Source organism: Erythranthe guttata, chromosome 12, assembly GCF_056151865.1.
Source record: "Erythranthe guttata isolate IM_541 chromosome 12, IM_541, whole genome shotgun sequence".
NCBI classification, from domain to species: Eukaryota; Viridiplantae; Streptophyta; class Magnoliopsida; order Lamiales; family Phrymaceae; genus Erythranthe; species Erythranthe guttata.
The window spans coordinates 12,804,352-12,817,593 of NC_142544.1; the positions used below are offsets into that span (position 1 = coordinate 12,804,352).

Sequence of the window (13,242 nt, forward strand, 5' to 3'; positions counted from 1 at the left end):
TTGGGCAAATTAAATTATTCGAAAGTCTGCTTCATCAAAATAGTGACACATATATAATATATTACAGATTCAAGTTCATTGAGCAATAGTAGCCCAAGATCACAGGAAAAATGATTAGTCTGGATGAGCTCAAGAAGATTAAAAAGTGTTTTAATTATCAAACTATGGACCAAGTAGTTCTATTTTTTTATCCAAAATTATTTCAGAACTTCATTCTTTTATTCATAATATTCAGTTTCTAATATTTTGAAAAATTTCTACTAGGGGCAAGTTCTAGCAAAATTCACCCTCGACCCCTTAAACAACGGTTCTTGATTTCAAAGAACCAATTACTTATATCGGTTTTCAACGGTTTTAGGATAGGTGGGTTGAAGGTTTATAGTAGGACCTAATCTTTACGGGTCGAAACTCATTATAATTTAAACATGTTTTTTTTTTAAATAATTTATAAGTTTTACGGCAAACTATTTAGAAATTAAAATGAGTGACCAATCATAAAATCTTAAATTGGAACCAACATGCATTACACCAATGATAAATGTGAAGAGTAAATTAGAGTTAATACGTTCTAATTAAAAATCAGTAAGCATAGTAACTAAATTCAAAGCTTTATAAGACAAGATTTAAAATAAAATAGATAACTATTGACAAAACGAGTTATAGATATAAGTTTTAACATATAAGACATATTTTATTCATGTATTATATATTATTAATTTATTATACTACATAATATAAACATAAAATTCGATTCTCAATGAAAAAGAAATATTTATTGGGCTATACTTGCTATAGATTCATAACACTACAAGAAATAATCTTTTGAGTAATAACATTAATTTTGAAATGATTAAGCAGAAAATATTGTCACCATGGGTATCACTAGCTAATACGCGTTTTACATGGTGTAGGTGAACTCGTTAAAAATTACAAATTTTTAATTATCTTGTTTAATTGCACGTGATTTGCTTTCAATGATGATGTCAACTATTAATCCTTGGTTTTATACATGTCCAGGTCATCGAAGAATCCAATAATAGATTCTTCAAAACCGCTCCCACCTCAAGCTACTTTTCTCATTCGTTCACGTCTTCTGTCCCCTCTCTCTTTCGTTATCTTTGTATTTCTCTTTCAATTTTTTTTCCAGATGTGAGGACAGACGGTTTATTTCTCTCTCCAGTCGATGATGTTGAAGGAGATGAGCAAACAACATGACAATTGAAGAGATTCATCTATGTAATCATATGTAGTCATATATAGTCAAATATTGTCATATGTCGTCATGCATGTATAGGCATATGTAAGATCTGTAGGTTTTTTTTAATATACAATATAATGATGATTATTTGTGCATGTTCTTTTATGAATGTTGATTGAATTTTTTTCGTAAATAATAATCGTTTTTAATATAATTTAATAAATATGACTGTACTACGCTGTATAATCGAAAATATACAATTTTAAGTTGAAAATGTAAAAAAAATTGTAGAATTAGTTAATCAAATTTATTAAAGTGAAAGAAACATCAAAGAAGTTACAGCAGTTGATGAACTACAATTGGTCGTTGTTGGACTGCGACGTGAGTCATTCCGCATCCCTACTTCTTTATATATTCATATTATATTATACACACACATGTATATAGGCTATAGCTATATATCTATATATAGTATATTATGCCTCAGAATTTAAAAGATAAAGAGAAAAATATAATTTTGTGATGATAATGGCCATATCATAACCTCCAAATTTGAGGCAGGATTAGTGAAGTAATATCATTTTTCTGTATCAATAAACCATCATTCAGATCAGAAAATAATATATATATATATCGGTGCAACATTATCACTCTCTTCTACGACAATATTGTGGCATGATACAAACCACAAATATGCACTTGCGACACTTTGAAATATTAATCTCATAAATCGCAACATGTGTAACATTTTTTGCCTAATTATGTAAAAATAAGTGTTTTAACTCAAGAGACTATTTTATGTTTGGAGTACTGGTAAAACCACCACGGAAGCATATAAAAATTTGTTATTGTTCGAGTAGTGTAGTAATGTGACAGTCGGAAAAGAAAGAAATTAGTTCCTCTGTCTCGTGTCTTTTTGTTTTTTTTGCCAAATTATTTGTCATTTTAGTTCCAATAAGGTACTAATCGTAATTTTTTTTTTCTATTTTGCCCCTCATTACTCTTAATTAGTAAATTAAAAAATAATTAATGACAAGGGTATTTTAGTATTTACTATGTTATTTTTGTTATAATCTATGCATATTGATTGACTATCTTAATATACGCGTAACATCTCGCAAGGGATGACTTAGCGCTTTGAGCAAGTGAGTTTGTGTCAATTGACTCAGGTTCAAAGGGGTTCCTTCATCACCAAAAAAAATAAAAAAATATACACGCAATCATCCAAAACGACATGCAATCATCCAAAACGACATATAATATGGGCGGGAGGGAGTAGTACATAATTGACATTTGTCCTCTCTTCCATAAAAGTATACTTGTAACATGCATGCATGATACAGCAAACAATATAATAATGCATTTGGTAAACTCTGAAAACAATATAATAATGCATTTGGTAAACTCTGAAATATTATAAATATCTGGTAATTGATTATTCGTCGCAATTAACCCTTGAAATAATTCAGCATGATTCGCCCACCTTTTTGTGCTCCACGCACAGTAAACGCCGCAGCTGCTTTTTCTTATCGGTATTTTCCTCATATGCCGCTTTACTTTATACTTTATATTAAAATGTATATATAACCTAGCTACACTCCTTCCCATTATATTTATTTGTGTCATTAATTTGCTATATACAGATTACATACAATAGCTCCCCGAATAACTTACTATTATTTATCCTGAATTAATCTTTTAAAGCTTGCAAAAGATGGTATTATTGATTTCTCGCACAGGAAGGCATTTACAGAGATACAACAAAGATCATCATCGACTTGTTGTTGGGTTAGTTCACACACACACACCCCCCACTATTATATTTATTTGGGTAAATTACAACCACCCCCTGAGGTATGGTCAAATTACGAAAATCCCCCTCTTGTTTGGATAATTACAACCGCCCCCCTCAACTCCTCAAATTTAGTGGAATCTTCGAGATTATATGGAATATTATCACTTTTGTACCCGTTTTATCCCATTCGAACTCTACATTTTGAAGCAAGATGATCATAATATGTGTTTTTTGGCTTGTATATATCAGATTGTGGTGCATCAGAAACTCTATTTTTACACAAAACGAGTACAAACTAGAGCACATTCCATGAAATGTAGATGATTATGTTGAATTTGACATCATAAGGGTGGAGGCGTAAGAAAAATTCATAGTTGAGGGGTAGATGTAATTATCCAAACAAGAGGGGTTTTTTGTAAATTGACCATACATCAGGGGGTGTTTGTATTTTACCCTATTTATTTAGTATATATAGCCTATAGGTACTCATATGTTATATTGAACTATTAAAAAATTACCCTATATATGTAATTTTATTGGAAAAACTCCTATGATTTAATTTCGTGTAGTAATTAGTATCCCGGTTTAGGGGAGCGTGTGCTAAATCCTAGGGGTGTTTTTTGCCAGTAAAATAACATGGGATTGTTTTTTAGCAATTCGATATAAGAGATTGGTACTAACTACAATAATCCGTGTTTATCTTTGTTATGCGATCACATGCATTGTTTTCTTCGTAGTTCAATTTATCTATAGGGTTCTTTGCTTCTTCTTCAAAATTTACAAGTGAAATTATCCATTACTGGTGCAGATGCATTCCTTATAGATACAAGAATCACGGAAAGAACAGATCAAAAGATGAAGAGTTCGAAGTTCTTGTGATAAGTTCGAAAAATAGTCGGGCAATGATGTTTCCTAAGGTGATTTGTATACCCTTTTCTTTAAGGTTTCTCTAAGATTTTACAGTTGGATTGGAAGACTTAAATGTAACTTAACTTTTGTATACTTATATTATTAATACGAAAAATAAATAAAAAAGTTTCAAAGACCTCAGCGTATATAACAAGTTACGAATGATAAAAACAGGGAGGTTGGGAGCTTGACGAAACAGCTGAAGGAGGTGCTTCTCGAGAGTCCCTCGAAGAAGCCGGTGTTGTTGGCAATGTCGAGGTAATTAACTTGCTTCGTTATTTGTTAGAAGAATAATTTATTTCATTACGAAAAATATTGTTATTAGTAGAAAAACAATTTATTCAATTACGAAATTAATAATGTGGTGTGCAGAGTGAATTAGGAAGATGGGTGTTCAAGAGCAAGAGCCAAGAACTATACCATGAAGGCATCATGTTCCCTTTGCTTGTCGCACAACAACTCGACTTCTGGCCCGAAAAATCCCAACGTACAAGAGAATGGGTACGCGTCTGCACGATGCTGATTAGTATTTTCTTTTTTAAGTTTAATTAAGGGTAAATTTTGGCAAACCCAGAGAATAAGGTTAAATTTTCCAAGTTTAAATTTTGGGTAATTACAATCACCCCTCAACTACGAATCTTCTTACACGTCCACTTTTACGGTGTAATATTTAGTGGAATCTTCTGATTATATGGAATATTATCCATCTTATACCCATTTTACCCCCCATTCGAGCTCCAAATTTTGAAACAAGATCATGATTATAAAATGTGTCTCTTGACTTATAAATATCAGATTGTAGTGCATCAAAAACTGCATTTTTACACAAAACGAGTACAAACTAGAGAACATTCCACGGAATCTAGAATATTATGTTGGATTTGACATCATAAGGGTGGACATGTAGAAAGATTTACAGTTGAAGTGTGATTGTAATTACCCAAACATAAGAAGTTTTTTTCCGTACTTTAACCTTACATCAGGGGTGATCGTAGTTTACCCTTTAATTAATTGCTAATTTATATTAAAATTATTAGTGATTAATCATCCTTTTTTTCCCCAAATATAAATGTGCAGATGACAGTGGCTAAAGCAAGAGAGCATTGCCAGCAGTGGTGGATGAGAGAAGCCTTGGACATATTAGTGGATAGAGTGACATCATCAGGCCTTCTTCACCAGAAGCAAGAATAATAATATAAACCCATGTATGTAGAAATAAATGTACCATAAACTCAATTTTATTTCTTCATAGCTATTACAATAGAAGTAATCACATACATTATAAAATAAGCTGTGCAGTATGTTTCGGCAGATTAATAAGAATCGATATGATAAAGATACAATGGCAAATTTTAATCATATATGCATTTTTTGACAAATCGTATTTCGATGCGTTGTTTATTTTATAGAGGGGTGGGGGAATAGCGGTATGATTCTAAACTCTGTAGTAGTTGGTCAAGGTTTTACCATCCAACGCCTTTGAGAAGAATCTAGTCATGTAGTCTTTGAATGTAAATTTGCGGTAATGCGGTGGTTTGTCGGGGGAAATTAGACCTTGTAGAGGTCCAAACAAGTCTTCTCTACGACCCGGATTGAAGAAAACGGCCACAGATACTCGCGGATCCTTTGAGGAGTTGGCCACCACTTTATGCTCCACGCTTTTGTACTCATCATTCGACAGTATCTACAAGAAAAAATTTGTAACCGACAGCTAAACGTAACTAATATGCAAATACACATAAAACAAATTGTTGGGAGTTTTATGTTTTAACTCATGAAACACGAAGAAGGAACCAAAAACAAACAAGCAAAAAAAATTAAGACTTATAACTCAAAAAATCCCTTGTTTTTTTTTTTCTAATGAAATGAAGAGTTCAAGGTTGAATTAGATTTCGGGTATGACGTTAGATTACATAAGGTTAAAACCCCAATTAAATACGATAAGTTAACCCCTATAAAAAAGGATTATTCGAGCATTGAACAATTTTTTTTGAAAACCGCTACGTTATTCTCCATAGTTTTAGGATTGTCATCCGGATATACGATATGCAGGATAACTTCCCAAACCAGAAATAATCCGAGTCTTCAAGTTGACTAAACAATTCAAGAAGCAAACTATTCTAAGATAATTCCTTTTGAGTGGTGTATTATGTAAATTTACTAAATTTTAAAACAACAGAAATAATGCTTAAATAATGCTTAAATAATGCTTTACTGAGTACGAATCAAAAGACAGTTCACTGGAGGATTAAATCGTGTCGATTACCTGAAGTATATCACCAATGTTGATGACAATAGCGCCCTCGACGGGTTCCACGTCAACCCATTCATCCCCAACCTTCACCTGCAACCCGGGTACCTCGTTCTGCACCAGCACAGTCAGCACACCAGGATCCGTGTGCGACGACAGCCCCTTGGTCAGCTCCGGTTGAGGGCAATACGGATAATAATGCGCCACCATAATCCTCGTATCCAAACACGACATTTCCTTCAACAGGCCCGCGTTCTCCGAACCCAATAATCCCTCGCACAGCAACCCCATCAGCTCCTCCCCGAACCGCGCCACTTCCCTATCCCAATCCACAATCGGGTCCTTGCAATTCTCCGGCACGTGGTCCCAGTCCGGCGGGGTGGGCGCCAGGCGGAGCTGCAGGGTGTCGCGCCAGCTGGCGGCATTCGATTGGTAGAGGTCGAAATTGGTCGAGAACGCGGCGCCGTGGCTCATGTCGCGGCTGTAGAAACGCGCCTTCTCCTCCTCCGGCAGCTCGTTGAACGAGCGGGCGGAGCTCAGCAGACGGTTGACGGTTTCCGGTGGGATTCCGTGGTTGACGATTTGGAAGAACCCTAGAGCGGAGGCGGAATCGCGGATTTGTTTGACTAGGGTTGACCTGGGAGCGGAGAAGTCTATCACCGGGATGGAGGTACGGGTACTTGAACCCGGTTTGGTGGAGGTATCCGGGTCGGGTGGGTGGACGAAGAATCGAGGGATGGTGGGGAGGCCACGGTCAACTAAACCCTTGACACCGATTTTGGAGTCGTCGAATTGTTTGAGCTCTTTCAGGCGGTCGTAATTGGTCGGGTCGGGTTGGAGGGTCGGGTCAGCAGCGGTGGACATTTGGATTCGGAAGTGGTTGTTGTTTGGAGAGGATAAGCGACGGTGGGATGGTGGTGGTAGTGAAAGGAAAGTGGAGTGTTTGGCGATGGTATATAATGGCGTGTGGCGGTTGAGGGAAATTGTATCCATTCCAGAATTCAATTCTCACAAGCCTTGTTTTTTTTCTTTTTTTGTTTTGAATTTAATTCTCACAAGGCTTCTTGCGTAATGGTATGTATATATACTTTTGTAATATTTGCGGAAGAATTACACTTTTTGCCCTATATGTTTCGCCCGATTCCACTTATGGTCCTCGTTGTTCTAAATTGAACAAAATACACCTTAAAAGTACAGTTTTAAACATATTTACTCCCCTGTTACCTGCATGTTAACATCTAACGGAAATCACTATTTTGGAGTCAAAATTAAAATTAAAATTTTTGTGGGTCTAGAAAATGGGTTAAATACACTTTGCACCCTTGAAGCATAGCCTGTGTAACACTTATCCCTTAAAGTATCATCTGTAACATTTACCCCATCAACATCAAATATTTTATATTTAAAAATTAAAATAAAATAAATATAACAATCTAATAATTTTTGGATCATAAAAATTGAAAAGTAACTAAAATTAAATTATTGAAAAAAAAGATAATATATATATATATATATATATATATATATATATATATATATATATATATATATATATATATATATATATATATATATATATATATATATATATATATATATATATATATATATATATATATATATGTTAAGAAACTAACAAAGGATATACAAGAACAAGAGAACAAAGTAGGGAGAATATGTGATATATTATTCCATAGCTTCTAGTGTACAAAATACAATACATTGCACCTAATTTATAGGTGTAGAAAAGATAGTGAAAGGTCATGAGTTACAAGACCTTAATGATGAATAATGGTGGAGGTAATGTGGGTTTAATGGAGAGTGTAATGGTGGTCATCCATAACCTCCAAGAATTCATAATACTCCCCCTTGGATGTCCACCATTTATGGAATATGCCTCGTTAAAACCTTGTTAGGAAAACCCGATGGGACAAAACCTAAACGAAGGAAAAAGAGTACATATCCATCTGAAGCTTGTGAGCGTGACACTGCCTCGTTAAAACCTTGCCAAGAAAAACCCTATGGGACAAAAACTTGGACGAAGGAAAAAGAGTACAGTGTTGTCGTTGCTGATCACGCTCCCCCTGATTTCGACATATGACTTATATCATCTTCTGATGTAGTTGGCAATACTCCGATAAATGAGTATGGTAATTTATTGTTTGACTTTGATATAGCCAACTATATCCGCTTTAAGATCCACAGAATTTTCCATAAAGATAGTGTAATACACATTTTACACTTTTTGCAAATTTGTAATTCTTTCATTATCTTCTCGAGGGCTTAAAAGATCTTTAATTATATCCAATAATTGGACAAACATAATACCACTCAATAGAATCCATCTCTTATGTGTATTAATGGATAAAGATTCCATTTAATAGATTTTCTTTTCCAGATAAATTTTGCCCTTCCAAGATTTTTCATCTCAAATTATGTCACCAAATAATTGACCGTCTTTGTGAGCTCTTTGTGAGTCTCTACAAGATTTAGATCATTCACATCTTTACCATGATAATGGTAAGTCAAATTATTTGATCACTAATAAGGTATTCACTGAGATGAATATACCATATTTTGAAGATAATATGTAAATGGATCATTTCTAGAGTCTAACTCACGAGACCTCTGATTATATGCACAACGCATTATCAATTCTTCATTAATTTTATGATCCATATATATATGCGGTAATTGCATCCATATGATGCATGTCAAGTATTTTGAATACCATCATAAAGTGATTGCATCATAAAAATATATTTTCAAAGGCATTCAAATTACCGCAATGATTTTACCCACTTTTGTACTAAAGGCTTTCACAACTTTATGTGTGATGACCGCAAGTCAATGTACAATTCATTTGATCAATAATTTCAAATAATCATGGTCAATTGCATTTGTGAATGCATATACTAATGACCAATTAGATGTCGACATCTATTAAGATTTATGAGCTTCAAGCTCTTCACATTATAGAAATAATTGTACATGTAGTTATTCGATAACATCTTTAGTACTCCCCATATTTCTTTATAATCAATCAATAGCTCACTATTTCACTTTTCCGGTACCGGATTCTCCTTAGAGAATTATATTCATATAAATGGGGATTGTAGCCTTTGTGGGTACGATCTCTAGTAGAGATCCATATATTTTCATGTACCATGTATTTTTCTCTTATAGAGAATTTTCTATATTGCATCAACAAAGTTTTTCATAATACTTTATGTGCGTGAGCTCATTGTTTATTTCAATAAAAATGTCCTACATGGACAAAATGCGCGCTTTTGAGTTTCACAATGTGGAGGGGGTATTGAGGACTACTTGTCCACTTTATTTTCAAACTCAATATAAACAAATTCAATTTGGTACATGAATATTCGTTCGAAAAGAATTTTCAACTCTTTAAGATATTATATCGGTACAACAACAAAATTGAGAATTAATAGTCTCAAATGCCTCTCTATTCACTTAGAGAGCAAGCTAACCATGATTTATTTTCCAATCAATTCTTTATTGGCACATAATGGTTCGATTTATAATGGTCTTGGTAGCTACCATATAATCATCAATGATTATCTCATCCAAATATGTATTTCATTTATGCCACCATAACTGACAAGTATTCTCATATCATAGTAATGGATATTGGTGTTGAGGCGTCCCCCAACATCGTCTAAAAGACGAATCATGTCATAGAATGAGATAGGTAATAGGATGAGATTATGATGCTACTAGCGCTAGTAGACTTTAATTGAACGGTATTTACACCACTTATAAGTGTGTTAATCATTCGAACCAACATATATATCTCCCCCTCTTATATGCATAAAGTATAATGGGTTAGCTGTGTACCATAATTATTTTTCACCCAATTAGGGATTCACGATACAATCATAATGTCAAATTTGTCCTTCAAGGACATTCGTTTTCATGGCAAAATCTAATGTGCAATGTGTCCTTCTTGGACATTTTCTCTTGCACTCACTTGCAACATATGTAATACTTTCAAGTTGCCATTTATTGATAAATGCATCTAGCATTTTACACATTAAAATTGTTGCAATTGAATTCTTTTTTCTTTTGTGCTTAAATATTTCCATGCACAAATCTAGATGAGACAAAGATCATTTCATATAATTCACGCCGTTATACAAGAACCGGCTTCTTATCTCCCCCTTAACGGCGGGAATATTGTCTCATTAAAATGGCAATTGATAATGTATGCCATAGAAGTATCTCCCATTAGGAGTGCAAAATAGTGCATAGCATAAATAATAAACAAACCACGTGATATCATGTTATGTGGCTGAATATAACTTCTTTTGAGAATCTATCAGATTCTGAACATAAATGGTCAAATTTCAAAACTTTGAAAATTCAGGGACCAAACTGTAAATTTTGAAAATTTAGGGACCGGACTGTAATTTTTTTAAAACCTCAGGAACAAGGCTGCAATTTAAAAAAAATCAGCGAAAACTAAAAATGTTGAAATAGATTCATAATTACGAATGATGAAATGAACGAACTGCATATTCTAAAAAATATTTGGACTGAATCGTAAAAATTTTAAATCTAGGGGACTAAAATGAAAATTTTGAAAAATTTGAAGGACTAATATGTAAATTTTTAAAATTCGAATGTGCAGAGGTTTCGAATTTTAACAAGAAAATGAGATCCCATTTTTTATCGTTTGGTTTGAAATTTCATATTATCTCATCTAGACCACGTATAAAAAATCATGCACATACATCCATAGATATGGATTTTGAATGAAATTTGCATCACTAAACTTTTGTGATTCAAAATCTTTAATTGAATTGGTCAATACTGTGACATCGAAATCAACGCAATTTCTTTTGCTCTTCTATTGGTGCTTGATAAAGCTTATCAACATGCTTTATCATAAAATGGATATGACCATTCATTTTTCGTATTTCTCATCTCTCTTCCACTTGTAATGATGAGATAAAATTTATAGTAAATAAGCTTTAGCACCATGATAGTTTTTCATGTCAACATATCTCTTTGAATTTTTTAATATTGTTGTTTTCACTTTCAAAGAATAACAACAATTAAACGAGTTTTGTATTAGCTCACAACTCGTATTATAGTACGATATGCTATTAAAAATCTTTATTTTGCTATAACGAGTGCAACTTGAATTTTTATGTTGTCACTTCATGATCATAATATAGATCCATAAAGTAGAGAATATATTCTCTTACAATTCTTCATTATATGTATCTTCAAGACACATATATCAATATACTTTACTTGTCGTTTTCAAAACAACAAAGTCAAGAGCAAATTATAGAGAGGATCAAATATCTATCTCTCTTCTTCTTCATAAGTAACTAGATGTAATGTTATTTTTACTTTTGTGTTGAAGACACATATCCCCAATTAAGTACTCGTTTCTTGAAAATGAAACAATAATATTTTGCTCGATGTCTTCTAGACACATTTTCATTATGAAATATTTGGCTTGTGTCCTCATGGCACATAACAATAACACAAATATTTTGTGATATCATGAGACATAAATGGATCTTTAACTTCAATGATCCAAAATTTATAGTTATGTTCATTCTTGAACTATCAAAGATAATTTTGAATTGTGTGATATGTCTCATATCATTGACTTACAAAGTAATAGTCTTTTCGAGTACATGTATATATAATCTCAAGATTTGAGTTTTATTGCTTAAAATTATGTACTCGATTTGAGCCTGAAGGCTTCATATAAATCATTATAGTACTTGATATGAAATAATAGTACTATAATTAACTCAAATATTCATATATATCATTGAGCCACAAACTGAATCGTTCTTTCGAGTACAATATATTATTCAAATATCAAGGTTTGAGTTTTATACCTTGAATTTATGTACTCGATTTAGGCCTCAATCCTTTATAATTGGTACTTAATCGTAAAATAATAGTACCTTCAGTGGGAAATATCCTTTAACTCAAATATTCAATGTTAATTATCATCACTTAGACCTTGAGTCTAATGTATTCAATTGAGAATTCTAGTCTTCAAATAAACTTTCAAGCCTTCATATTTACACTAGGCTTCGAGCCTAAAATTTATGAACTTCGAGTTCTTTTTCGATTGGTGGAGCTTTTCAAGTTGCATAAATTAGAGAGCATGTAGTTTTTTTTTTTTTTTTTTTTTTTTTTTTTTTTTTTTTTTTTTTTAATATATCACTCAAATCTTCGAGTCACTTGATTGCACGTGCTCGATTTGGGCCTCAAGAATCAATATATAATAAAAATCGTTATAATATAACATTCAAACATTCGAGTCACTTGATTGCACGTGCTCGATTTGGGCCTCAATATATAATAAATTGTTATAGTACATTGATCATGAACGAATAGTACTATAAATGGGGAATACCCTCTAACTAAAATGTGCAAGAGTCTTATTATTTAGACTGAAAGTCTAATATACTCAATCGAGATTTTAATCTCGTATGTAATCTAAGCTCTAGGCCTATAATCGTCCCTTTTGTTTTTAGAACATTATGTTCATCTAAAAAAAATTCGCACAAGGGATAACTCTGGCATAGCTGAGTATTTTAAGCATATCTTTCTTGATCGAGATCCGATTTTGATGATTCAAAATGTTCCAAACAGCCAACAGAAAATTCTACAAGTTTCGTATTTCGAACTTTCTGAAATTCGGACAGTATCAGGCCCAAAACAGACGTCGAAGTACAGACTCGTGAATTGCACGAAAATTCACCTACAACAAAAGTAAGATGGGTTAATATTTTATCAATTCAAAACAAGAATAAAATATTTAAAACCAACTCCCTGTCATCTTCTATGGCTAAGGAGTCATCTTCCTTGGACCATCTTTACTCGAAAATTAAAGTAGAACAATCGTGCTGATAACGTGTTAAGAAACTAACAAAGGATATACAAGAACAAGAGAACAAAGTAGGGAGAATATGTGATATATTATTCCATAGCTTCTAGTGTACAAAATACAATACATTGCACCTAATTTATAGGTGTAGAAAAGATAGTGAGGTCATGAGTTACAAGACCTTAATGATGAATAATGGTGGA

The 13,242-nt window shown here is 33.0% G+C and overlaps 2 protein-coding genes across 2 annotated transcripts; one reads left to right on the forward strand and one right to left on the reverse strand.

The window, feature by feature from the left end:
• Nucleotides 1-2,808: 2,808 nt before the first annotated feature.
• Nucleotides 2,809-5,275, forward strand: LOC148766486 (nudix hydrolase 17, mitochondrial-like). The gene is made up of 5 exons (XM_088826336.1): nucleotides 2,809-2,986; nucleotides 3,802-3,910; nucleotides 4,077-4,160; nucleotides 4,275-4,403; nucleotides 4,980-5,275. Exons 1-5 carry the CDS (start codon nucleotides 2,913-2,915, stop codon nucleotides 5,091-5,093), a joined length of 510 nt encoding a protein of 169 aa, XP_088682462.1. The 5' UTR covers nucleotides 2,809-2,912; the 3' UTR covers nucleotides 5,094-5,275.
• Nucleotides 5,125-7,216, reverse strand: LOC148766487 (1-aminocyclopropane-1-carboxylate oxidase homolog 1-like). Its single transcript, XM_088826335.1, has 2 exons — nucleotides 6,169-7,216; nucleotides 5,125-5,586 (listed from the first exon to the last, which is right to left on the reverse strand). Exons 1-2 carry the CDS (start codon nucleotides 7,144-7,146, stop codon nucleotides 5,338-5,340), a joined length of 1,227 nt encoding a protein of 408 aa, XP_088682461.1. The 5' UTR covers nucleotides 7,147-7,216; the 3' UTR covers nucleotides 5,125-5,337.
• Nucleotides 7,217-13,242: the final 6,026 nt, after the last annotated feature.

What these genes read in the sequence shown, in the direction of transcription:
- LOC148766486 (XM_088826336.1), top strand. Translation starts at nt 2,913, where the DNA reads ATGGTATTATTGATTTCTCGCACAGGAAGGCATTTACAGAGATACAAC. An exon ending in CATCATCGACTTGTTGTTGG is followed by an intron (nt 2,987 to 3,801) that starts GTTAGTTCACAC and finishes TTACTGGTGCAG; the next exon opens with ATGCATTCCTTATAGATACA. An exon ending in CCCAACGTACAAGAGAATGG is followed by an intron (nt 4,404 to 4,979) that starts GTACGCGTCTGC and finishes ATAAATGTGCAG; the next exon opens with ATGACAGTGGCTAAAGCAAG.
- LOC148766487 (XM_088826335.1), bottom strand. Translation starts at nt 7,146, where the DNA reads ATGGATACAATTTCCCTCAACCGCCACACGCCATTATATACCATCGCC. An exon ending in ACATTGGTGATATACTTCAG is followed by an intron (nt 5,587 to 6,168) that starts GTAATCGACACG and finishes TTTTTCTTGTAG; the next exon opens with ATACTGTCGAATGATGAGTA.